The 27,146-nt window shown below is 43.8% G+C and overlaps 2 protein-coding genes across 13 annotated transcripts in view; both read right to left on the bottom strand.

Annotated features, from left to right (window-relative positions):
• Window positions 1-5,572: 5,572 nt before the first annotated feature.
• COQ3 (coenzyme Q3, methyltransferase) lies at window positions 5,573-18,395 on the bottom strand (the record flags this gene model as incomplete). 9 transcript variants are annotated; one of them, XR_014227599.1, is made up of 10 exons in its annotated part: window positions 5,573-6,382; window positions 6,779-7,009; window positions 7,963-9,933; window positions 10,765-11,606; window positions 13,039-13,198; window positions 14,282-14,524; window positions 16,116-16,215; window positions 16,377-16,529; window positions 16,918-17,041; window positions 18,299-18,395. XR_014227599.1 is itself a non-coding variant. In XM_082306157.1 (7 exons), 7 exons carry the CDS (start codon window positions 18,393-18,395, stop codon window positions 11,410-11,412), a joined length of 1,074 nt encoding a protein of 357 aa, XP_082162283.1. In that variant the 3' UTR covers window positions 10,509-11,409. The 9 variants fall into 9 exon arrangements, 1 of the variants encoding a protein (XP_082162283.1); XR_014227600.1 differs by having other exon boundaries at window positions 5,573-7,009; window positions 7,963-8,196; window positions 9,312-9,933; XR_014227601.1 differs by having other exon boundaries at window positions 5,573-7,009; window positions 7,963-9,717; window positions 9,802-9,933.
• Window positions 18,396-21,245: 2,850 nt separating this feature from the next.
• The window catches only part of PNISR (PNN interacting serine and arginine rich protein), a 30,313-nt gene continuing 24,412 nt past the window's right edge, over window positions 21,246-27,146 (bottom strand). For 3 of the 4 annotated variants that reach the window (XM_082306007.1, XM_082306008.1, XM_082306009.1), the window contains exons 11-12: window positions 23,515-24,616; window positions 21,246-23,262 (exon numbers count right to left, since the gene is read on the bottom strand). In XM_082306007.1, coding sequence (XP_082162133.1) covers window positions 23,232-23,262; window positions 23,515-24,616 — 1,133 coding nt within the window. In that variant the 3' untranslated portion in view covers window positions 21,246-23,231. The remainder of the gene's footprint in view (window positions 23,263-23,514; window positions 24,617-27,146) is intronic. The other variant, XM_082306010.1, reaches the window with a different exon arrangement.

Genomic DNA, 27,146 nt, shown 5'->3' with positions numbered 1-27,146 from the left:
ATTTGTTTCAAGTGGCAGACAGCCTAATAAATCTGGACTGTCACAGCCTGGTAGTTGGTCTCAGCTTTTGCTGCTGCAAGGGAGTTCCTCGCTGTGTCACAGATAAGAGGGATCCAGTTACAGATGGGACCTAAGCTTCTGTGAGGGCAGAGAAAAGTCCTGGGCATCCACATCCCAGCTGCTGCCACTTCTTGGCTTTCAGAGGCAAATGAGCTATCCTAAAACCTGCATTTTGAATCAGTGGCCAGCACAGCCAGGGAAGACCTGTGAGGGAGAGGAGAGTGGGAAGAAGGTATTAAACCATTCACCATTCCGGAGCTGCCCCAGACAAGGGAGGCAAACCTGGTGTCTGGAAGGAAGCGTTACTGCAATTTATGCTCTGGAAGTCAATGCTTTGTGTTGGTAGTCCTGGCTGCGCCTTTGCTGGCATTAAGATGCTGTACAGATGCAAGGGAGACAGTAAGACAAACCAGTTGCCCCAGGATTATTATTTAGTCAGGTGTTTAACATTTGTTCAGCAAGGAGATTGCCACCCTCCTTTTGGACATGGATCTTACGCTGTGCTGCTGCTGCTCTGGGTGCAGTGTTGCCCAGAGGCTACAAGGGTCCAGCACACAGTGATGCCACAGCGCGGGAAGTCCCAGCTGCAGATCCCCTGTGCCTCGGGGCGGGTGTTGGATACAGATCCCTGCAGACACCCTGGCAGCCTTGTCCTCCTGCTCGTAAACCAGATTTTAAGAGGTTGGTTATGACCTGCATGGCACTGACCAGACTTGGCCATTTAAAAGGTGTATGACTGAATGTCACATCTTGGTAGCCAGAGTTTAACAACAGTAAATAAAGAACATGGATAAAACACAAGTTCTGTACCCTCGTACCTGTCCCACACGGTTGACTCGCTAGCGGTGCTCTGCCAGCCTCTTCCTCGTGCTTTCAAAGTCTCCCACCAGAAGATACGGAATCAATTTGGCCAGGCAGTGTGGTAGTCAAGCTTATCGGCTGGCAAAACAGCAAAGAGCGTGTCCTCAGCCCGCCTTTTCCCTGGCTGTGGAAGAAGGCAGTGTCCATTCCTCCAGGGAAAGTGCACAACCTCGCAAGGCACCACTGTTGCCTGTGACCAATGATTTGTATTAGAGAGGTTTATCAGACGGTGGTAGTGCCCAGGAACCCAAGCCACGGCACTTCGTCCGGCGGTGGGTATCGCCTTCTGCTCCTGTGCATTTCAGGTGCTGCAGTCTGGGACTGGTTCCTGGCATACCTTTGGGTTTTCACACCTTTGCCTCAAAGAAGCTCACAGGTGATGCACGCCGGACTGACGGCCACCTCGCTCTCTCGCTCAGGGAGGGTGGGAATCCGGCTCTGCATCTTTGCTAAATTACCACTTTTCATTTTTCTGAGTGGGGAGAATAAGAGCTAACAGTGATACACCCACGTGCCTGTCTGGCTGCAAACTCACACCGAGCACGGCACAGTCTGGAGCAGTCATCCCTCAGACACATTGTGCAGAGCAGAAAAAGATCTATACCTTGAAGTATACTTTTATCTGTAATCTGTTCTAGTGTGGCTGCCTAAAGGAAGGGAGAATAATAGAATAAAATAAGTAGATTTTTCCAGTTAACATGAATCTAAGCCTACTTTGTTATATAGCAAGTCAAGTTTTCTGCTGAAGTCCGCAGTTTGATTTGGGGGCAGGGAGGCACTAATAAACTCATTAGTAGTACTGGCTTCTGCATATTGGTATAAAAACTCTTGATCTTCATTACATTAATCTGTTGGGGTTTTTTTTGTAATGTCTTTGGGTTCATTGCACCTCTTTAAAAAAAGACTGTGGTTATGTTGTAGTTTAACCCAGCAGGCAGCTAAATGCCACACAGCCATTTTCTCACCTCCCCCCCCCTGCAGTGGGATGGGGGAGAGAACTGGGGGAAAAAAAAGTAAAATTCATGGCTTGAGATAAAGGCAGTTTAACAGGACAGAAAAGGAAGGGAAAATTATAACAATAATGATAAAAGAATATACAAAATAGGTGATGTACAATGCGATTCCTCACCACTCGCCCACCAATGCTCAGCCAGTCCCCGAGTAGCGGTCCCCATCCCCCAGCCAACTCCCCCCAGTTTATATACTGGGCATGACGTCATACGGTATGGCATAGCCCTTTGGCCAGTCTGGGTCAGCCGTCCTGGCTGTGCCCCCTCCCAGCTTCTCACTGGCAGAGCATGGGAAGCTGAAAAGTCCTTGACTCGTGTAAACACTACCCAGCAACAACTAAAACATCAGTGTGTTATCAACATCATTCTCATCCTAAATCCAAAACACAGCACTATACCAGCTACTAGGAAAAAAAGATTAACTCTATCCCGGCCAAAACCAGGACAGGTTAGCATGGCAGGCTGCTTGCGGAGCTGCCGGTGGGTGCCAAAGCCACACTCTGAGCCCTGTGGTTGCGATGGGTCTTTGAGGAGTCCCACCGCAGAAGCTGTCCCGCCTGTATTTTGGCTGAGAACTAACGAAGCTTTTTAAAAATCAGGGCTCACGCCAAATACCTCACCCTGATTTTTGCTTTCCCGTACTGCTGCCAACTGGGTTTGAACAGCAGTTTCACGTGCCAAATCTCCCCCGGGACTTCAAGAAATAGGGCCACCCATTTTCTGCTTGTCTCCTGCACCGGTAGCACCCATGGCTTCTGCTCGTTGCCCTCTCTCTTCCAGCTGGCCAGAGTTTGGGCAGCACGAAGCTTTTAACAGCTCCGTTAATCGGTACAGGTTGTTTTTATGGGTTGCTCTGCCTGAAGCGAAAGCGCCTTGCCCTGCCCATGCACGGTGACCAGCTGTCCCCAGCCAAAGTGACACCCCTGCCCGGGCAGGGCTCTCACTTCATGTCCTGGCAGGGCAGCCTCCGGTGGTACGGAAATGCTTTCCTTCTCTTTCAAATAGCTCTTGTCTGCAGAAGGTTTAATTCAATAGGGTTTTGTGGTGAGGGCTGAGTTTATGAGAAGGTGAAAAAAGGCTTTTTCATCGCCAACAGGCTCTCCAGGATCCTTTTGAAATAATTGCTGACTGCTGCCAGGATTGGTTTTGTTGTAATATTAATGATCTCTCTGGGCACCTTGAGTTTCATATACACATCTTTTTAATTATTCAGGTAAAAGTAGCCAAGGTAAAGCTGCAAAACAGTCATGCCGCATTTCGGTTTGGATTTAGAAAAGGGGTTAATGATAACTTTAGTGACATACAAAGGTACAAATACATAGGAAACGCAAAACATCCAGAGTCCAAACTACTTCTACTGTGCTATACAGAAGTACCTGTATCTAAGTCCACATTAAGTGCAATTGCAGCAGTTCCCCAGTGTTTACCTTGCACTTTCTGGTAAACAAAGCCACTTTCTGACGTGATGCATACCCTGAGACTGCCCTGAATGATGTAAATAACTCAGCATTCCTTGCTTTCACAAAAAAAAAAAAAAAAAAAAAAAAGGCTTTGCATGAAACCTCCTTCTTTCTGCAGGTGGAAATACTCAGGCTGGCAGCTCGCTGCTAAGTTGGTCACATCCATAAGTTATTAATACAGAGCCAGATAAACAGAAAAAGATATTCAACTAACAGACCTCCAGTCTCACGATCCTTTAGTTGTTTTTATTTATTTACAAGCTTTTTGGATGACTGACAACCCTCGTAATGTTTTGGGGGCGGTTACACACTTTTATAGTCAGATCTTTCATGTAAAACTCGCTTGGTAGGAGAATAGCGTTGGGAACCAGCTACAGGTCGCTTGCCATAGCCCGGTGCGGTGGCTCCCAGTCTTTGCCCGTTTGTAAGCGCTCTCCCTCTCCCATTCACAGCATCCTCTGATCAGAAGAATTAAGATTTGCAGTACATACTGCTGTGACCTGCTTGGCGTCTCAGTCCATATTTGATTAATAATGGAGATATAGGAAGTTTTTGCAGATTTCCTTAAACAGCTTTCCTTTCCTTGCCCTATTTACTCTTTTCAAAAGATGCATACAGTCTTCAGATATAACCCTGTGAAGTAAGAGGTGTTTTCTGCGGGAAAACAAGTTGTTTAAGCATCTGCCTTAGATTAGCTAGCAACTAGCCTAAGGTGGTAACGACAGAGATAAAAGCGTGAGCTGCTGCAGACCCTGCAAAACGGGGCGATGTACCATTAGTGAGCACAAACCCTGCCTATCCAGGGCAATAGGACCACAAAATGCAAAGAGGGGATCATTCCAGCGCGACACATTTGCCTGCAAATCAACTCCCAGCTGAAGGCAGTGGGAGGAGAAGGAGAAGGAATGGAAACAGGGAGGAGGAGAGCCCCTTCCAGAGGACGTGTCCCTGAGGCCAGGGCTGTGCTTTCGTCTCCTGAGAGCTCTGGAAATAAAGAGGGATGGGAGAGACAGCGGCAGAGCTGATGGCCTGCTGTCTGCAGCCTCTGGGAAGGCGAACTGATGAGCACCATAGCAGATAGCAGGGGTTTGGTTTATTGTGAATTTGGTTGTGGAAAAAGGTGTTTGTCAAGTAGTCCTGTAAACAGCAGCTTTTTCCTTATCTACAGGTAGGACTCGATAAGGGAGAGATGCTGCAGAACCCACGGAACGCTGTCCTGCCTAGACAGGCCATTTGAAGTTTCTTTCATTACCCACTGCGAAGTCCTGCAGCCCATGGAGCTTCCTCCCTTTCTCGTCCTTTCACGGGACATCATCTCACCTGACTACAGCTGCAGAAACTTTGGCACCTAGGTTCACCCGGGGTCTCATGCTTCCTCTGGAGAAGGAAAAAACAAGGTGTCTCCAGGGTACTGTCTCAGCAGCTGTAGCAGGGTGACCCAGGTCTCATCCTCCCCACGCACATTTCTCCATAGCGGACACCCTTTGGCAGGACTTTTCTTACTGTGGTGTACCGAGAAAGGCTGTTCTGGTGACTCAGAATTCAGCGGGTCATTTTTCCCGGCTGCGGAGCAGAGGCTTCCAGGCAAACCCACGATCGGGGAACCCTCCCGTGTTCAAAAGCTTTCGAGGAGTTAAATGGTCTCGCTGTTAGGATGGGGTAGCCAGGTCCCCTTGGTTTTGTAAAGCATAACTTCAAGGTGGATCAAGGGAGGCAAGGCACTGAGCTGCCGCTTCTCCAACAGCTGGGAGGCAAAGCTGGGAATTAAAGCCCAAGTTTCAATGCTGAGGTTGTGCTCCATCAGAGGGCATTCAGGGTGAATCTGCTAACTTCTACAGTTACTTATGTGAGCTGGATACATTCTTCTGAGGTCTCCTTTTTATTGTATGTTTTGTGTACTTTCATTTTTATACATCTTCAAGTTGTATGTGCTTATTCTAATTCAGGAAAATAAACACCCGATCATTTTCTATATCTTCTATTATTGCAAGTTTTTATAATGCAACTACTGTACAAGGCACTATTAGCAGTTTAATCTCCAAGCTGTTTCAGGGTTGTTTGTTTTTTGGTTTTTGTTTTTCTTTTTTTTAAGTTAACACATCTCATGAGGACACAACAATGGTTTCAGATTTATTAATGGAACACTAATGGTCTTCACAATCCTTCCAAGCAGAAAACAATTTTATTTTTTAGAAAAAATGAATATTGATTATATCTCTGGAGTGACTCCACGTAGGAATAAAAGCACGATAAAATGCAGATCAAAGTATACATCCTGAATTCCTAATGGACTGAGAGGTGGCTGTGCAATTAATGCATGTGTAAGTCAAGACAGGTCAGGTGATTTTACATCCTAGGTGAAATCCCAGCCCTTCTGGCTAGAATAAAACATGACATCATTTTATATTGCTTCAAGAAAAAGGCGCATGTGTCAATACAAATAAAGTCTACTGTTAGGACAACCATTAAATGACTAGAATTTTATCCTGTAACCTGGAGGAACCAGGAGAAATACAGGCTGATTTTTATCACAAAAACATCATCTGAAAATAATGTTCTTTTTATTCAAATTGATAGTACTGCTCAATCTAAGCAGAATCAACTGATTTTGAAAGGGTTATAAAAGCAGCGTTCTACTTTCTAGTGGAGAAAGGGCTGGGAAAAAATACGTGGTTATGATGGCAAGACAGTGCATTACCTAAAAAGAACTATTTTTCAGTCACTCACCATGAAGCAGGAGACAAAGCAACAAAATTCACTCCGAGTTGGAAAAACAGAAAGTTATTCTGAAGCAGCACAGGACCAAACCACGAAGTCTGCTTCAGAGGTCCTGAAGGCTGATTGCACGCTGAGTGTTACTGCTCCCTCGCAGGCTCAGCAAAGCCCGGCAGAGGCAGTAAGGGAGAAGCGGTGCCGTCGAGCAGTTTGAGAACTTCAAAGGCGAGGTGACGGGGAAGAGAAACTATGCATTCGGGCTTCTGCATTTTTCCCCTTTAACAAGTTAATGTTAGTAATTTTATTAAATAAATGCTGAGTCGAGTCAATGGTGTTGCAGTTTTAGGATACAAGTTGTTCCTACCTGTGGGCATCTTGGGATAGACAGTGAAGAAGTTTGCTATAACTTATGCTCCTGGTAAAAGGTTATTAAATGCAAAGAAATACAGCGGGAATACATCTGCAAGTGGCAGGGTAAGAGATGCTCTACACCAACATGGGGAGCACCATGAATGAGGGAGCTGGCAGCTACCCATGAGCACTAAGTGACCAATATTCGGTTTGAAGCGAGAGGAGCCCACCTTTGCTTTGCAGGACATTGGCGGGGGTGTAGGCATTTGGAACAAGGCACTGGAGGTTAACATGCAAAAACAAGTGGGAGGCTGTGAATACCTGAACTGTTATGCCTCCATCTGACAAGAAGCCACTCTCCCAACCATCAGTAGTTCCTCGTTGAAGGCACACTTGAACCTGACTGTCCTGTATACCATTATTTCACATTTCTCATCTCCATTGGAATCACATTTATCTTCCAGGCATTGCTCTTCTCCCTTCTACAAGTTCTGGCTTTTCAATGCTGTCCTCCATTCTGGGTACTCCTGGATGCCTCTCAAATCCCTGCAACTACAGCATCAACACTGATGTGATGATTCATGTTCTGTCTCACTTTTTCTCCTCCAATCTGCTTCATCAGGCTGGCTAATTACAGAAGCTGAGCCTTTTGACTTCTAAACCTCTAGACTGCATGAAATTATTCTTTTCAAGCATTTCTTAGAAATGTGTGGAAAATAAGCTTTTTTTTTTTTTTTTTTTTTTAATTAAAGCTGAGATTTCAACCTAATGGAAGAAGTTCATAGAATCATAGAATGCTTTGGGATGGAAGGGACCTTTAAAGGCCATCTAGTCCATCCCCCCTGCAATGGGCAGGGACATCTTCAACTAGATGAGGTTGCTCAAAGCCCCATCCAGCCTGGCCTTGAGTGTTTCCAAGGATGGGGCACCTGCCACCTCTCTGGGCAACCCGTCCCAGGGTTTCACCAAGCTGAGAAGCTGTTTTCAGAAAAACTTTCTACAAGATAGTCTTTACTCTTGTCTCCACTCACAGCCACTACACATTTCTGTTCCCACTACTTTCTCCCTCCTCTTTTCCATTCCCTAAGAACCTGACACGGGGCATTTGTGGAAACATACGTAAAGTGTAAAGTTCTGTAGAAATGGCCATGAAATGTCACTGAACCACCAGGGAAGAATGGGCAATGAGATGCTGTAATGAGACATCATGGAAACCTCAAGTTCTGTTTTTATTTAAAAAGGAAATTAAATGCAAATCTCCTCTGAAGCTCTCCTACTACTTAAATTGGGCTTGAGTGCAATTAATGTTTCAGTTATTATCTGAAAGTGCCATTCCACAAGACAGGGTGAGCCAGCCCTGGCCCTGTGCTCCCGCTGCTTACCTCCTGGCTGGCGCTAGTCCTTGACAGTGGGAAAATTCAGCTCCCTGAACAGCACAACCGCCCCCAGCACCCCAAAAAAAAAAAAGAGAAAGAAAAAAAAAAAAAAAAGAAAAAAATATTTACAACTCAGAGAAGCATCAGTCTCAGCAAAGGGGGTGGGACTGGGACCGTGTGGACTGATGGGGGAGACAAGACAACGCGATGAGCCACATCAGAATAGCTGAGAGCCACATCTGAATAGCTGAGACTGCCCAGAACAACGTAGTCTGCTCTGCTGGATTTTTTGGCTAGATCAGCTCCTTGCTCCGATTGCTTGTGTTGCAGAAACAAATGGGTGGGAACAGCAGATTCAAGAGTCTACAACCACAAATAAACACAGAGGCTGAAAAAGATAAGGCCCGAATATGACTTTTTCCCAATCTCAAGGCAAGAATCACCTCTTGCCTCACCCCTAGTCTCAGATGTGTGCCTGGTACTATAATATTACCTTTTTTTCCTCCTACCACCCCTATTCCTGTAAGTGTCAAAGCTATGGCTCCATACTCATGAACAACTTGCAACAGGAAAGCCAAAGATTTCCAAATTTATTTGACTTAAATTCTGTCCACTTCAATAGCACCTATTAAATTTCCACAGCAACTGAGCTAAGAGAAGCGTGAAATCTCTATTGGTTTCCTATGCATAGATTTTAAGAAAAAAGTTTCTGCAGCACGAATACATAGTATGCATTCAGTGCACAGTATTGAATTTGATTACACTGTATCAGATGCACATTTATGAATAAAGCAAGGATTAAAAAAAAAAATCAGCTAAAAAGCAAGGTGTAAGATATTCTTGCAATGTTTGATATCTCACTAAAATGATCTCTAGTTCAATCATTTACTTTCTAGCTTACGAAGAGGTCGTTTTAACCAGAGGGATGAAATACAGACAGAATAGTTAGGATACTCCACCAGGAAAGGAAAACTGAGGACTAGAGACTGAGGATGGATCACATCAGGACATTTGGAGACACGCCGCGAGTACACGGACCCGTTCGAGCAGCCCCCGCTCCTTTGCCCACACCACTCACTAAACTCTCCTAGGTTGACGGGGCTCCTGTACGCATGCAGGAGCAAAAGGTCAGCTGCCTGCGATAAGGTTTTTGTCAAAAACAGGGGTATCCGTGGACAACCAGGTCCACGTGCTCGTTGCCTAAATGCCAGCCATTGTTAATGAGGTACATGAACCCTTTTGTGAGCGCAGGCAGAGAACCCAAGCAGCATCAAAGGCTTTCTGTGCTACGTGCAATAGAAATAGCAGTGAAAAAACCAGTTCCTCCCCCAGGCAGCTCACAGTTCAATAACAAAACACAAGCAAGTGGGAAGAAAGGAACAGACGAGAAAGCCAGGATAACAGCTAGTTGCACAAACATCTGGATTTAGGACTTTTAAAGCAAAGAAAATCTGCTGTTCTATCCCAGTTTTATCTACCTGTTTTTTCAGCTGACAGGTCTCCAAACAAGTAGGTGAAGGGGGGGCTGTCCCCCTTGGTAGATGTTTCTAGTCGACTACCCCAGGAATCTGTCCAGGTCTCAGTGCTTTTCGGATACTGTTTCTTTCAATTCACTGTTAGTAAAACTTGAAACAAAAGAGTCGTACAGTTGCAGTAACTTACAAGTTGATTACTTGGCTAGGGGAACTCACCCACATGCCGAAACACTCTTAGGAACAAAACCCGCTGGTTATCTGCTCGGGCTCCACGTTTTCCCCAGTGTCACTCCTCTCCTGACCGCTACGCGCTGCTTTGCATGCGTGACTGACGGAGCAGAGACTCCTGTCCACAAGAACATCAGGCAGGAGGACAGCGTTCGTCCTGCAGACAGCATTAGCAAGACCACTACTGAAATGCTGCATCCACTTCCACTGTCGTGCTTCAAAAAGGACGTTTACCACAAAATTTTATATGAACTCGGAAACTTACACTGTAGCAGTAACAGCTGTAGAGATAATATCCGTCCATTTATCTAAGAGAAAATTAAGGGGTGACTTGACTCAAAACTACAGCAACTACATTTACAAGACAGGGACAGCTGACAGCAGAGAGGTCCTCCACCTAAAAAACGAAAGCGTTAAGACGTCACTGGCTGGGATCTGAGGTTAAACCACTTCAACTAATGAACTTTTGGAACAAGTTACTTATCGACAGTGGCTTCTCCATCACTGAACTCTTTACATGAAGATGAATCTCCCTCCCAAAGCCAAGCTACAGCCTAAACAGATATTACAAAGCAGAATTTACTGCCATGGAAGTGATCACACTAGATAACCCTTTTCAGTCTTAGTACCTATGAATTACTATTATTTCCATTATAAATGAGCGATATTCTTCCGTGCATCATCAGGTCCATCATGAAACTTGGATCCCAAGGCAACATGCAGATGTAGCAAAGCAGCAAGAATGCAAATGTGTAATACAATAATACAGCCCACCAAACTTGTGCATTTCTCCTGCTGTAGAGAACAACAGCAAAAAACCCCAACCAACCAACCAACAACAAACAAACAAAAGACCCCACCCCAAACCTTTTGTTTTCATCCCTGCAAACTGTAAGTTAGAAAAACACAGCTGGCCCACCTCTCTACCCGTATACAAGCTGAGAAGAAGAGAGAAGAAAAGAGATACAGCCATGGACACACACAAGACATTTTATTTAGAAAGTCCTATTTCATTGTCCTATTTCATCATAGATCAACACTTTTCCTTAACCTGGCACTAGGACTTTAAGACTGAGTAGGTATGGCACTTCAGTCCTAGGACAGACTGCTAATGTATCATTCTTCTAGCAGAAAGCTCTGGTTGCTTAGTAAAATTTTACCTGCAAGTTTACTTCCCTTTATTTGGGTAGAGGGAGAAAGTTGAAATAATAGGCACAGATAGAAGTACCTTTTTGGTGAAGAGACTTCCGACAGCTGAGGCACTCTGGTCTAGGAGACTCTCCTGCTGCTGCAGTTAGCTCACATCAACTGTAGAAATAGCATGACCTGACAGAAAAAGTTTGCTGCTTTGGCTTTTTTTTCCTCTTCTCAGGGAGAAGGCATAATATAGAAACAAGTGTTTGTGGTTTTTAAGTGTTTTGTATATTTAACTGACTCAGTTGAGTAACTTAAATATCTAAGGCATTTTATTTATCATACATTATAGTGTTTTTAAACTGATTCTACATTTAAGCTATTATTCTATGGAGATCTGAGTTTTCCTGGTAGGACTGAAAAAGCCGTCAGATAAAAGGGGTTCCTCCAAGCTACTGACAGAATAATTTGCATCTCCCTGTCCAACAATTTGAAACTACTTTCTTATAAAAATACTTACTCTTTAAACACTCTTCTCATTTCAATCTTAAATGATTCCTGAGATAACGGGCACTTGTTTTTTTTTCTGAGACTGCCCTAAAATAGTTGGCCAAAACCAGCATAAGCATTATTAATGCAAACAGCAAGCTTGTTGTTACAAAAGGTTTTATTACGTCCATCTGGGTAAAACCATCTTTTCTGCTCCTGGTGGCAGTCCATCACCACACATCTCCGACAGTCACATGGTCGTGCCAGCTGCGGCTGAGGGCTGTTCCCCTTCCGTCTCTGACGGGGCGTCCCCGGGGCTCGACTGCCCCCGAGCCCCAGATTTCACGGCGTGCATTGCATAGTTAATGCTTGTGCTTTCCATCCAGCTCCACGACCCCGAGAGGGGATTATACAACATCCCATTCACAGACTTGACTGAAAAGCCATCTAGAAAAGGAAGAAGGCATAAAGTAACTGATGTTCTTAAATATTGTAAGTCGCTGCAACATCAAACCCTTTAGAACAGCAAGTCTGAAACACGCTTCTTCCCCCGAGCTGGGGAGCAGTGCTGCACGAGCTGGCCTTCGCCAGACACCGCCACAAGCAGCGGGAACAGGCACCACTGGTGACAGTGGGTTCTGCTACTGGCAGCAGCAGCGATAGCTCTGTGCCAAGCCACGCACCATTAGCACGCTATATGGTGAGCCGCTGCAAAGTGGGATGCTAGAAACCCCAGCTTCACAACACTGCATTTATGTGACTGGTAGCGTCTTCTGTAGGTGGAGACATTCTTCAGACTGACATCACACACTTCAAAGCAGAACACTAAGCATATCTTTGGAAGGATTCTGCAGATTTCCCTTAGGAATGGAAAATATAAGCGGCAGAAGAATGCCATCAAGGACTCAGTGCAAGTAGTGATTTAGCACTCCCTGCTGAGCAGCTCTCAGTTCACTGCACGGATCTGCTGTGTCCCAGCAGGATACAGGAGGGAAGGCAGAAAACAAAACACCCTATCAAAACAAATCACTCCACTGCACTTGCTTCTCCTTTTGAAGGCAGAACGGAAAGAACCACCAGCATCTGAACCGGTATTAGTCATGTTCCTTACTGCATCACTGCAAAGTGCCAGGAGAAGACCTTGCCAAGAGGATGGCTCAACTCATACTTCAGCTTCTTTACAGTGAACTAAAGCAAGGTGAAATATTCAGTGAGAGGGTTTTAAAACATCCGCAGGGAATGAGGGCAATGGGCGGAACTCTTCCCACCTCAGCGCTTTGTCTATTTTAAAAGCAATCAAACCAGAGCAATTCAGTTATTTCTTCAAATTAGTATTATATTGGCTAATGAATCCGTGGTAGGTTTCATCTTCACATTTTTGAAGAAATATTTTAGTAACGTAACATGGATAAAGAATGTGGTGCAGCAACCAAAAATAAAAACACCTTCTCCCAAGGGGAAGATGACAAACAAGGCAGTGGCAACAGTGCAGCTCTGGAGTGCCAATACAGTTATTTTCTCAAACCTGACCTAAAGGATACAAACCACTTCAGAGCGTACATTCTGCCACCAGAACAGGATGGAAAACCTTGGCATTTTCGCTTAGGCTATCAAACAGTGGAGCACCTGTAACGGTGATTTTGTCTGAGTAATCTCTGCATTCTTAGGACTCCACTTAGTTTATTTACTTTATGCAAAATCCAGTAAGGAGCAGTGTCTTTAAACCAGAAATGATACTCATAATATATGACTGGTAACTCACACAGGAAAGGCTGTGTACTGTGGTTAGCACTCACCCCACCTATCTTATCCCCTTGCCATTTCTATAGGGAGCATTTGAATATCTCTCTGCATTCCCATCATCTGGCCTGGAACTTACTTGATTCCAGGATGCGCTCCAGCTCTTCTGGGGGAACAAACTTCTCCCACTCATGTGTTCCTTCCGGTACAATGCCTATTATTTTTTCTGCAACCACAATTCCCAGGACATAGGATAACTGTGTTTTATTGATTGTAGTAATGAATAAAGAACCTTCAGGCTAATTAAAAGATTAAAATGTTCAATTAGAAGAATATCTTTTTTTAAATTGTAAACTTAATTGCATTAAAACACATAATTTGTCTATCTACAAGTCTACATGCTCATCATGTCATAATCAAAACAGTCAACATAACCAAAGTCTAGAATGGTCTGATACCATTTCCTTGCCCAAAAAACATCTAACAAAGTAACTTATAGCGTAACATTGCCTAGGAAATGGATAAGTAAAAGGTATTAAGGTATATATAATAGCTATTGTAAAAAGAAACTTTTTTTTAACTAAAACCAAACTAAAATGTGCAATACTGCCTAATTTTTGAGACTGCTGAATACCGTGCTTGTTTTAATGATTACAGGGTCAAAAAACAAAGCCAGATATGAATTCTAAGTACTAAAGAGACTGTTTGGTAGAGATAAAGGATAATTTCTACGTCCCCAGCTGGCTGAAAATTAGTTAAGTGTTCCATTCAAATAATCTATATTCCTTCTGATGACCCAAAAGATAAATCAAAAGATTAAAGGAAAGCTGCTGCTTGTGCACTGGGCCTACCATCCTTCTTTACAAATGAAATAATATCAAGAGGAATAAAGCAACACCTGATTATCTCCAAGCATAACTATGACCCTTTAAATGCAATCCAGGAGCACATCTGATGTGATGCTAGAGCTGGAATAGAATCTCATGAGTCAGAAACATCATTACAGTCAGTGTCAATGCAGCCTTGAGCCACAGCTGTCCATCAACAGCAGCACTGCCACGTTTTCTCTCACCTAGGTGAAATCAGATGCAACCAGATTTCTTAAGGTCTTGATGCAAAGCAACACCGCAATGCTAGGTAATGCCATTAACACCTTTCTAAGGCAGCGTTGGGGAAATAAATTTCCTCGTAACTTTAGTTACTGAAGTTGGGAAGACGTACTTGCATCATGGAAGAGAATGGAAGGCACCTCTGGAGCATGGTTCAGACTTCAAAGTGGAGAAACAAATGCAGATGTAGGTGTTTTCACATTCCTTGAAATGAAAGCCTTAATAATAAAAGAGAATAAATATTCCCAATAATGAAAGCAAAAACTCTCTTACCTTTAACACCTGAGAGCAACACTTGATAAACATTTCAAGGTCAGCCACATGCTCCACTACTTCAGAAGCTACGATTACATCAAAGGTTTCCATACACTCTTCCACAATCTCCTCCAGTGAACTGGACTTGTACTGTATTCTCTTGGCCAGGACCGGATCAAATGACTTGTGTTGATCTGCTGTTCTAATGTTGTCCTCCAGAGGATCAATTCCAGTAACCGAAGCTCCCAGTCTACCTAGAGGCTAATAATACGGAGTATAATTTATTCTCTGCATGAAAACAATTTACTTAAAGGTGTCTGCAACTTTGCAATGTACATACATGATGCAGAAAACATCTATCAGAGAAGACGACAAACAACAGTAAATGATGAGCTCTGATCCAGCAGTTTTATTTGAAATGTTTATTAAAGCAAAGAAATTAATACACCAGAATATACACATTTAAATTGTCTTTAAGAATAAATTTTCCTGAATCCATTTTGTTACACCAAATAAAGAGTTCATCCACTATTACCCTCAGATAGAGGAAAAACAAAGGGGGAAAATCAACACAGTACTTAAAGAGGGGAAAACAATGCCGTATTTAATTACTGTCATTACTTTCTTCAACATCCACCCGCAATGGTAAATCCTCATATCTTTTTAATGGTTACTTAATATATGATTATCTCTGGGACTTTCTCACTGATGAGAACTAAACACTGATGTTTACTAGGATAGCATCAGGCTTGGCTGTCACTCAAGTTTCTCCAGTGTCTTCTTACTCATGGGTTAACACCTCAGCCATCACCTCTTTTGAAACTGAAACACGCTGCAGAACATGACCACACGTATGTTATTCCAACCTGAAATTCACCGGTTGTTCAGCCTGAGAAGGTGAGGCAGCACACCAGTTTTGCCAGCCTTGCTGGAGAGCAGGCACTTGCAAGACTACAGGATTTTGCTCAGAAGAAAAGAAGAAAAAAAAAAAAAAAAAAACACGGGGAGAGATTCAAGTCCTTTTGTAACACCTCGTTTCAGGTGCTGATGAAGTTCCCAGAGTTACTCGGCCAGATCTGTAATCCTAAACTTGCAAGCCATCCCTAGTCTATTGATAGGACATAGAACCGTTCAGAGCCTGCGTGGCCACAGGGTTCCACCACAAATAGTTACGTCTCAGTCCCAGGTTTGTGTAGCCTCCTTGGAAAGCAGCTGTAACATCAGCCCCCATACCGGGAGAATCTCTCCTGACAGAGAGGAGGTATGTCTCAGGTGTTTGACATTATTCCACGCTTCTCCCATGAGATCAAAGCAAAGGCAAGAATCCCTACACCAATATAAAAAACTGAAGAGAAGCAATTCAAAGAAATGAATGTTTAAGAACGGGTTTATAATTGAAAATACTTCTTTGGTAATGAGGATTGTCATGATTAAAGTATTCTTGCCTAGGCGCCAAATTAAAAAAAAAAAAGGGAAAAGAAGGAAAAAAAAAAAAAAGAAAAAAAAGCTGTCATACTGTGACGGCTAGAAGCAAGCTAGAAGCCTTTTACATCATTCTTCCCCTCTCCTTTTCTTTACAGTGTTTGAAATCTTATTTTTCTGATGAACCCCAGGATTTTACAATTTCTCATTACCAATTCCCTGCTTTTCTGTAAACCACCACCACTACGCAAACCAAATATTCTGAGAGGTTCGTAGAACGCACTGCACTCCAGAACATTTGGTAACTAATATATCATAGAAGAGAAAAGCTCCTCTCCAGGGGATTAGAAATTAAACAGTGTAACAGTAAAACATTTCAAAACCTTTGTAGGCTTTTTAACAAGAGAAACCGGAGCACACTGTTTCTTACCTCACTTAGCAGTCCACCGCCACAGCCAACGTCGAGGATCTTTACTCCAGAAAGCGGAGTTCCCAGATGATAATTACTACTCATGTTCAACAGAGTATCTCTGAAAGAAAAGGGATGTGATTAAGGGCAAACACACAAGATGGTTTAGCAGATGCAATATGTAGTTACCTTAAGTACTGATAATTGTTTCTCTTTACAGTGTTTTCTGAGGTTATGCAGAAATAGTAGATATATAAAAAAAATCGGTCTTCAAAATCATACCTAATAAACGGCACTCTAATATCATTCATAGAATGAAGGGCTGAATATTCTCCTTCTTCATCCCACCACTTATGCGCCAGGAGCTGGAATTTTCTCATTTCCTTTGAATCCACTGATGAGTGTGAAGTGCTGAAAAGTCTCTTCATGGTGAGCCTAAATAATGAAAGCTGAATGTCATGAAACTAATACCGGTATTTCATGTCAGCTGAAATATGGGAAAAACAAACTCTGCAACAGAAAATGAAAAAAAAAAAAAACAAAACCAAAAAACCCTACTGTTCCTTTAGGGATTCTAGTTATACTTGATTAAAACCAAACAGATTTTATGCACTGTATGTGTAACGTATCTTCCAAAACAGATGGCTGCACACCTGTAATTTTTAAGTTATTAATTAGTAAAACAAAAATAGGCCACATCAAACATTTAAACATTTGTGAGATTTAAAAATTACTTCATGTGACACTGTCACAAAGTAAAACTGAATTATTATAGAAAATGATAGTCCTTGTCCCATAGGATTACTTGAGGTACAGTACTTACATGCTGCTTTTTATTTCAGTCCGAGAGACAGGCAGAGTACTACTGGATTTCAGCTGTATTTTCCAGTTGTAGTTCTGAAGGGTACCTCTCAGGCCTGTCTGAAAAGACAGATCAGCATGGTCATCTGCATAAATAAAAAAAAAAGCAACCAAATGGAAAACATCAGCTTTATGAGAGCTCACAGGCAAAACCCCTAGTTTAAAACAATGCTCCCCTCGAACAACAATACTAACTGTGCAAATCTTTACACGTTTACTCATTATTGTACTTAGGGAGTGCATGGGGATTAAATAAAAGAGCACATGCTAGTTTACCATCCCAGTACTTCTCAAAATACGTACGATGACATTTTTCAGAGCCTGAATGAAAAAGAACTTTTCACGCAGCTGAAACACTTCAGTTAGTGAGAATTTCACCAAAATGTTTACTCTGACCACAAGCTGTGCATACACACACACACTTAGAGTTAACACAGGGCTCCGATGTTTCATTACATATTGGAATAAGAAATGTCTGCATGCTCATTTTGTGTCGTATGAATTGGGTAAGGAAACATAAGTAAGAAAACCTGACGGGTGGCGCAGAGACAGGCCAAGGACAGAGTCTTAAAACCTGTTCTCCACGCCTGCTTCGGCAACGCACGCTCCCTCACCACCCAGCTGCTGCCCGGTCACCGGCAATCCCAAACCACAGCAATACCGCGCTGCCCCCAGAGCACCGGCCCCCTGAAGATGACTTTAGGCCGCAGCGAGCGATGGAGAGACCTGCAGGTACCCCTGGGAACACCATCGCGCCGAAGGGCTGCACGGGGGCCAGAGGAGGTGGCGGGGGGAAAGACGTCTCCCTTGGGAGAGCTCTGCCGGAGGTGTGGAGAGCCCGCCAGGGCCTGCCGCCGGAGGCCCGACGGGCTGGCGTTGGCGGGCTCGGCGCTAGGCTGGCTCACAGAGCAGCCTTGGCGGCACGACGGCGAGCACGAACGCGGTGCAACCGGGTGAGAAAGGCCGGTGCCTGCTGTGGGCGAAGAGCGGCAGCGCCGCAGCCCAGCTGGCCGCCGGTGGCCAGGCCGCTCCCGCCGAGGCTGCCGGGCGCCCTGGGGACAGGCGGAGGGGGCCAGGCCGCGGCCGGGACGCCGAGCCCAGGCCGGCCGGCGGGGCCGGGGGGACGCCGCCAGGGCCTGCCAGAAACGCCGGCCAGGCGGGGGCCGGTGGGAGGTCTGCGGGGCCCTGCGAGGGGGCTGGTGGAGCGACGCCCCGTTAGGCCAGCTCAGCCGCGGGGGGCGACGCGGGCCGGGCGGCCGCCGCCGCTCCCGGGCACCGCGCCGGGCCGGGGCCCTCCCTCCCTCCCGCCCGCGCCCTCCGCACCCGCCCGCCCGGCTGCTCACCGCCCGCAGCCCCCAGCAGCGCGGCCTCCGCCCGCCGGCGCCCGAGGGCGCGGGTGAGAGCGCGGGCCGCCCCGCCGCCGCCGCCGCCGCCCCACATCGTCGCGGCCGCCGGGCGTGCAGCGCCGAGACGGTGCCGGCTGCCTCCCGCGGCGGGCGCCGGGAAGGTTGGTTCCGCCCGGCGCTGGGGCCCGGCCTGGCCCTCGGCCCCCGCCCGCGGCCTCGCAGCCCGGCGGCGCTCGCCGTTGGCCGCGGGGCCGGGCCGGGCCGGGCGGGGCTTCCCTCCGGCCGCCGCCCGAGGCAGCGGCGGCTGCTGCCGCGCCGGGCGTTGTGGGGCTGCCCGCGGGGGCAACGCCGCCGTTTAGAATATTTCATAAAACCTGTGTATAGATATCTATAATATTTATTATTAAAATTTTACCAGTTTATTTTATAAAATCTAAGGGAAGCAAAACCAAAACGCCGGGCGGACCATTCCAAGCACTCGTCCGAGCTTGGTTTTTACAAAAGAAGATTCCGGCTTCGGAAGACGCGGCGCCAGCAGCAGGAAGCGGCGCGGCGCGGCGCGCACCTTTCCCCGCAGGGCGGGAGAGCCCTGCGCCGGCCGCTGCCTTGCGCCCTGCGGCCCTGCCGCCCGGGCTGCCCCGCGGGCGCAGCACCTGCGGGCTCTGCTGAAAATGAGCACAGTGGCGTTATTTAAATGTCTGCCCCCTTACTCCTGCACGTGGACCTGATCCTCGCGTGTCCTGGAACGAGAAAACGCTCCCTTAGCGTTGGCTTGTCGGGACGGCTGGGTGTCCGTCGTTACCAAGTGGCACGCTGGGCCTGCAGGGCAGGGCCCAGAGCGCAAGACGGCTGGGAGAGGGGAGCCACGGGCGAGAAGCGATACCCAACAGCCCGCAGTCCCCGTCTGTGGCACGGCGCAGAGCTCTTGGGCCCCCAAGATGGCCGGGCTTGAGCCAAACTCCCGAGCGCTTCCCCTTGGGAGCCGTCCTCGCTGGTTTGCTGCCTGCTGGGCGGTTTGCGGGCGAAGCCCGGGCTGCGGCCCCGGCGGGACCGGGCCGCCTGCCCCCCTCGGGTGCCGCGGCCCAGGGCCCCGCGCCGAGGCTCGGCTGAGGGGTTTGAATCCACGCGCCGCTGCGAGGGGCAGCGCTGGAGGTTCAGAGACGACAGCCGCAGGGAGCTCTGCCTCTCCGCTTTCCTCTTGGCGGGCTTCGGCATTTTCAGATCCCCACGGTGAGCTAGTTTAACATGTTTAACCGGTAAAGAATTAAGCCAGTTTTTTAAAAGAATCGTTTTCTGACACTTTATTGAGCCGTGGGCCTCATGAGAAAGCCCCACGAAAACCAAAGCTGGCTGGAGGGGAGCCATGCGGAGCAAGGCGGGGGCAAGCCACGCCGGCAGCAGCCGGCAGCGCTCCCGTGCTTCCCAGGCGGACGACGGCAGCGGCTGGGCTCCCTGCCCGGCCCTGCGGACGCTGGCACCTGCGGGCGGGGGGCATGGCCCGCGCAGAGCCAGGGGCAGGAGCACCCTCCAGGCAGCAGTGGGTTCGGAGTAGTGTAACCAGTCACGGTGTAACCAGTCACGGTTTGACTCGCTCCTCCCTCGATCCACTGCCAGTCTGTTTTATTAACTGACCTTGCTCGGTGCTACAACCCTCACGGCTTTGACACCTGCCCGTTTACAAGTCTCCTGTAAATATGGTATCTAGTAGTTAAAGTTTGGATTTTTTTTTTTTTAAAAAGCTAAATACGGACTACTGAAAGGTCTCAGAAGCTCGTCTCGGCAGCAATTAAATATATGACAAACCTGCTTAGCATGTACGTGCACTGCTTCTCGCCTACTTTCCATCCAGCAAAGCTGATGGTGCAGCGGACTTACGAGTCAGTAGCACCTCAGAGCTACTGCAAAAAGAGCTCAAAGAAATCCTTTATGCTAAGACACACTGTCTTCTGAAGACACAAAACTAAGCCTTCCTTCAAAGTGCGCTTCTGCATATTACTTAGGCAAATTAATTTATTACTTGTCATTTATTTAGCAAAGCAAATGCAAAATCTGGAGAGAGCGAGCCAATCCTTACGTTGCCATTGCTTTTATATTTGTGATTTTAAAAAATTTAGTAACAAGCAATTAAATACATGCACACTGGCAAGTATTTTACTTAACAGGGCAAGCTGGTTTTAAACTAGAGGTAGTTATTCCATTTTTCTATTATTAAACACAGACTTCAAGATAACAGCAGTTAAAAAGCAGCAGCCCAGACTCTAGCCTCTCCCACAAGACAGGGCCTCAAAGACATAAATAACAACAGATTTTTCCAAACCAGTTATTACACCATATTTGAAAAAGTGTGTAGTTACTCAATCTTTAAAGTTAGAATATTTTACCCAACTAGTCTTTCTTCGCCTATCCATGGCCACAGCTGGTTCCTCTTTCTTAGAGAGCGTAACTGGTACCTTGGGGTACATATCCACATTGGTTTTGTTGTAGTCATCTTCAAAACAATTTGCAGGGAAACCATTTTTCACTTGATTCCACACCATCCCTTATTTATTAAAAAAATTTTTCAAGGGAACTGCCTCTGAATGTCATGTTGCTGCATGACATTCAAAATTGTATGTATGTCTTGCTCTCCTGCAGTGCACTGAAACATTTTTGCAGTGGTTATTTTAAAATGTAAAAGAATAGAGCAACAACCCAATTTAGACTTTGCCAAAACGATACATTCCCATTTTTCTATATACTTGCATATGTTTTAATTTAAGATCACTTCAGATGTATGGAATTCAAGACTGGATGTTGTTTTAGCCTTTACCATTGAAAAACGTTCATAAGGGAGTTACTAAAACACAAAGAAGCCTCATGTATGTGAAGCTGACACGGTACCAATGTATTTTTAATTACTCGTGTGCTGAGTATGCTGTTTAGTAAGATTTCTGAAACAGTTAAATACAGAGATCGTATGCTCTTTTTATTGGCATACAGTCACTACCCATATAAGTGCATTTGTGTCAAAAAAATAATTCTCATATTTACAGGAAGTGACAGAATTCCAGTTGTTGGCAGAGTATATAAAGCTTTTCATACACAATCTTTTTTATTATTAGACAGAGAATATAAAATCTGAACTGAAAATCAAAATCAATGCATCATGGAAACTGTATTCCTCAATAGCTTTTCTTAAACTTAATTCTAGTTTCTTTCTCTCTCTCTCTCTCTCTCAAAAGACATCTTTCTAAGGCATCTGAACTGTTACGCTACCTACTGTTCAAAAAATCCCCACTTTTACCAAAAGCCAATAGTGTACTGAGATTGGATCAATACATCATTATTTATCCATACCAATACAAGTCAAATTAGCGTGTTGCAAATTATGCCTTATTTTGCTACGAGGTATGACTGCTTACTCTATGTGAAAGGACTTAATTGGAGGGGTATGTTATTTATAACTGATTAACTGATTATTTATCTGTAACAGTGTTTTGATAAACATGCATGTATTCCCCAGCCATTAGCTTGCTTAATAAACATATAGTTAAAATGTGCTTCTTTGCACTGAAGCAGTTTACTTCTGCATCTAATTTATGAAAAAAATTACACTGGCCAAAATGCTGCATAGCTGAATTCTAATTTTAGTTAAATGGATTAATCTGTTCATGAAGACATGCTTCGCAAGTTGCCTGTACTAGTGTATTTTTTTCTTAGAAGATACAGCCATCAAAGAGATCTTACTTTGATGTCAAGCCTTTTATCTTTTTCGCAATTGGTATCATACCAGACCTGCTAGGCACAGATCTCCAATCTTTTCCTGAATTAATGTTCTTCTGTAACAGTCACTTGCCTAGGGTTGTGTATTGGTTTGTTTTATTTTTCAGCTAGTATTATTTCACACTCTTGTTACTAACAGCAATAGTTCATTTCCTGAAGAAGGAGGTAATCAGTGACCTCTTTCACTTTATGGTGATATTAAAAACAAAAATTTAGTTACATTGCTGTCTAATCAATGTATTAGCTTTACAGGAATCACAATTCTCATAACACTAACAAAAATAACCAGCTTTAATGTTTACTACACAGTTAACGCCTGTGCCAAAATGTAAAGTTAACCTATTGTCAGTTTTTGAATGTGTACTGAGTGCCATTTATAAATATATTCCATAAAAACATCTAAAATACTGAGTCTTGTTCCTGTAATATCCCTGAACATCCAGAAAGTTCTCTCGGAAAACTGGGTGAGGAATATAGTTCCAGAGCTTAACACTGTCACACAAGATCAGTTAGTTGCACATATTCCTAATGGGGTTCAGTCTGTTTAAGTATAGCTTGTATTACAGTGCCCCATGTTTTACACACAGCATATATTACTTGCTAGTCCAAATAAAAAGGTTATTAAAAATCTATTACACATATCTAAAGAAAAAATAAGATGTCTTTTCTTTGTTCTTCCACACCCCCCCAATAGATCAATCTCATGTCCATGGATTACATATTTTGACAAGTGTTTTACGTTAAAATCTTTTTCAAGTACTTTAAAAATTTCTTATACCAAAAAAAGCTGCCTTTTTCTTTTGTTTCTTAAAAAGTACTTTCTACAATTTAACACAAAATTCAGGTGCAAGAATTTTAAACAAAAAATGAACTAAAGAGCTTTATTGACATCACAGTACATTCAATAGTAATTTTAAGAACATTACAGCTGAAAGAGAATGGCCTGGTTTATATTCTTAATAAGCACTACCGTTCTTGAAAAAATGTAATACAAAGAAATCCTATTAGGTATTTAATTCTGAGCAGCATTTGGAAAAAATACACCTATTTACAGATAAAAAAAGGATTCTGGTTTCACCTACATAGCCACAATGTGCCTCTATAATGAGACAAGCCTTTTATAACTCATGGAATTTTTAAACGTCATAGCACTGGTGCCATAAATTCCTCAGCGTTTACGACGAAGAGGAGTCGTTGATCTGAAAAATAAAGGAAAAGGGGGAAAAAGTTAATTGGAAAAAATAAAAGACCCCCAAACCCACACACACTTTAGGCTTAGTAATTAATAGTTCTAAAAGATTTTTCCAAAGTTACTTTTGCCTAAGACAAAAAATTTAATAAATACCATACTTTATTAAAAAAAGTTCATATGCCGTACACATGAAGACGAATATCAAAAAATTTAAAAAAAAAAAAAAAAAGTCAGACAAAATACTTAAAAAGTATACTACCTTGATCGTGACTTAGACTTGTGTTTGCGGCTTGCCTTCTTACCAGACCTTTGAGATTTCTCCATGGAGCATGACCGAATATGCTTCGATTTCTTAGCCTTCTTTTCTTTACTGCTTCCTGGTGATTCAGAACTACTCCTCGCACTAGATTCGGAGCCTGACCGTTTTTTGCTATCTTTGGTAGAAATTTTTTTGCTTTCTTGTCTGGAATCCTGTCTTATTATTTTCACACATATTGAATCACTGCGAGAGAAAGTTCTTTCGCTGTCTCTTTTTCTCTTTAATCTACTGTCGTCATGATTGCCAGCCTTACTCTCTTTTTCCTCTTTTTTGGGCTTATCTTTTCTTTTTTCCTGATCTCTCTCCCTTTCTCTGTTCTTTTTCCTGTCTTTATCTACACCTCCGCCCGGCTCCTTCTTCCTTTCTTGATCTTTACCCTCACTTTTATGTTTGTGCCTATTTCCAGTAGGGCTTCTACGCTGGTCTTCAGTTTTACGTCTATCCCTGCTTCTGCTGCGGCTCGCACGGTTAGCTCGCCTGTCTCTTGAACGGCTACTACTTCTACGTCTATCCCAGCTTCTCTCTCTCGAAGGACTCCGATTTCTTCGCCTCTCCCCTCTTTCAGCACTGCGATTTCGACTAGATCTTCTCCTTTCCCTTATCTTCTCCCTGCTCCTACTCCTCTCTCTCCTGTTTCTGTGGGAGTAACTCCTGCTTCTACTGCGCCTAACTTTATGTGAAGGCGTCCTACTGCGACTGTGTCTCTTCTTCCTTTTAGGAGAGGAAGAACGCGAAGAGCTGTGACTACTACCTGAGCTAGTGCTATAGGATGAACTAGATACAGTGCTGCTACTGCTACTGCTTCTGCTATTGCTGCTAGTGCTACCGCTGCTAGAGCTTCTTGACCCACTCCTTCCTGTCCTCTCTTTACCCTCTTTTTTGAGTTCTAGATCGGGTGCGATTGCATTTGGAGATCTTTTCTTTTCATGAACCATATCTGCTTCAAATTCTTTTGCCTCCTGCGATGCTGAGTTACTGTTTTGTTCTTTGTTGATAAATTCATTCATCTCTTTTGAAACTTTTTCATTTTGTAGCTTTTCTTCTGGAAAAAAAGTATACAAAAGAAAAATGCAATTGATTTGGAGTAATACATCAATAATTTCCATACATTTACTTTTGGCAAACCCAAATTTCCAAGCACCTTTCACAATACTTGCAATTAATACGCTGTCTGCCATCATACCAACTACCTACCAAACAACTTGTTATTTTCTTTTTTTATAATTCTAGAAAAGTTGTACACTTTTTCTAAACCAGGAGGACAACCCATACACTTTTAGAAGTCCTTGATGTTATTTCATGTTTCAGTGGTTTAAGACAAAGTTCTCAAACAAATATCCTGGACCATCAGAACTCCCAAATTCATCTACAGACACATACCTTTTCCTCCTGTGACCTTCTGACGCACCTGATTCTCCCCTTCTCCTCCCTACCACGCTCCTCTAGAGGCACCTACGCTTCCTGCCTGCCTTCCAGCCCCGTTCATCTGGGTTTCAGTAATCACTGGCTCGTCTGAAGAAGCTGCATTTTCCCACACAGTGCACAGGTGGCCTCTCAACCTCAGAACAACGCTGGCTGTACCTGTATGTTTTGTAGGCCTCATTACCCAAAAAAGTCTGAGAGAAGCACCTTCTGCTATAGCGACGCATGTCTGTTTTTTGGAAGAAAAATACTGGTTTCTGGCGTTTTCCGAGGACAACTTAGATTAGTCCTAAACGCTAACTAGTACAAGCAATTTACATTTTTACTTGTTTTTAACAGGTTTTATAGCCAATGAATTCCAAGGAAGGGAGGAATAGCATAAAAAAGGAGACTTGTAGATAATACTTTGCTTAAGACTCAGCTCAAAAGTAAAGACCACAGCATTTAATACAGGCAGATGGCGAAGCTCTTGCAAAACAAAAAGTTAATGTCAGTTGAGATTATATGTAATCTTGGTAGTCAGCAAATACTATAAACATGGTAAGAAGACAACATAAAAAAAAATTAAAAATACATTTCTCGAAAGTAACATAATAAGTATCAGGCCAAGATTTTCATATAGCAAAATAAAGAAATTCAGACCCTCAGAGCATTTTCCAGAGGTTTCCAACTTTAAAAAAGTTTAACTAATTTCTATTCAACCTAGGATCCTTTGCATCACTGGCCAAGTTTATCTCCCCTTCCCACTTTAAATTGAACCCAGAAAAAAATAACTGACATACAACATTTCTAGCCAAAAAATGGCCTTTTGATGTGGGCCATCAGTTTCTGAATTAACTTAGGGAATAAAACTGCATCCGGAAACCCAGAGTGATCCAAATGGCAACTGATGGTCAAATCTAACCCAGAAAACAATTCCATCTGGTCCCAGAGCTATTAGGTAATACAGGCAGAAGCCAGCGTACGTTAGAAGATGCTGTATTACGTATATGAAATCTTCTGCCTTTATTAAATGCTGCTACAAATGAGACCCTGCATTTAGTATTCTTCAGTGTTTTGGATCTACAGAATCGGTTTCTTCACTCTAGATTTAAATTTTTGTAAATAGCCCCATGGAGATGTCCTCAAACTGACATCTGGCTTCCTGCACTAGGAAGACCAAGGTCATAGGCCACCACTCAGTCACTCTCCATATGGCTATCTTTTTATGCATAGATCTTAAAACACTCAGAGAGAGACAGGAATATTAAGGAAACGAAAAGTTTAGCTAGTTCAGCCTTTTATTAAGGGATCCATATGTCTTATTTCTAGGCCTTTAAAATAAAAAGGAAGAAATCATCCATCTTAAAATAAGAAAAAAGTATGCTATCGTAATAGCACTTTCTTTCTCCTCCAGCTTATGAACTTGGATCACAACTTCTTACCATTGTATTCATCTGTTGATCTAGACTGCTCTTCAGCAGTGCAAGGTGACTGTGATACCCTTTTGACCTACATTATTGGTACAAAAGGACAAACCTTACCTTGTATGGAGAAGCAGAAGTAAACCACAGATTTTTTTTTTTTTTTTAAAATCAAGCCTGCCACCTTCTCAGAGGCTAAGTGTGAACTGACTGGGTTTAATAATCTTTCCCCAGTATTAGGTATAAAAATCCAGTTATGAAGACGCAGCATATGGAAACAAACCTCAACTACAACCGAGAACAGCGAGTTCAAAGAAACTGCAGCCCCCCACTATACGTTCTGAAAGGCACGCTGCTCAAGGTTATGCCACAGAAAAGCAAGTTTTTCAGATGACGTGAAATGTGCTGCATATACTTAAGAGTATACAACTTTAAGGAATCAATTTTATATAAACTGCAGTATGGTGGAAAAAGGTGAAGTTTACCCCCCAGTCACAACTAAGATACTCATGATTTTTAAAAAATACATTATACACACACACTCATTTTTATAAAGCAATACTATTATTTATATAGTACAATATCTATAGCATATAGATATATATATATGCACCATGTCTGCTCTTTTAACACTAAAGTAGAATAGTTCATGGAAAACACTACATGGATTTTTTTCTTATTAGAAAGAAAAGAAGCAAACCCCATTTTGACCAAGTAGCTCAAACATATTTTTTGTTAAAACTTTTT

The sequence above is a fragment of the Platalea leucorodia genome (genome assembly GCF_965183815.1).
Source record: "Platalea leucorodia genome assembly, chromosome: 3".
Lineage (NCBI taxonomy): Eukaryota > Metazoa > Chordata > Aves > Pelecaniformes > Threskiornithidae > Platalea > Platalea leucorodia.
The sequence above is the reverse complement of the archived record's forward strand: the minus strand, read 5'-3'. Positions and strand labels throughout refer to the sequence as shown.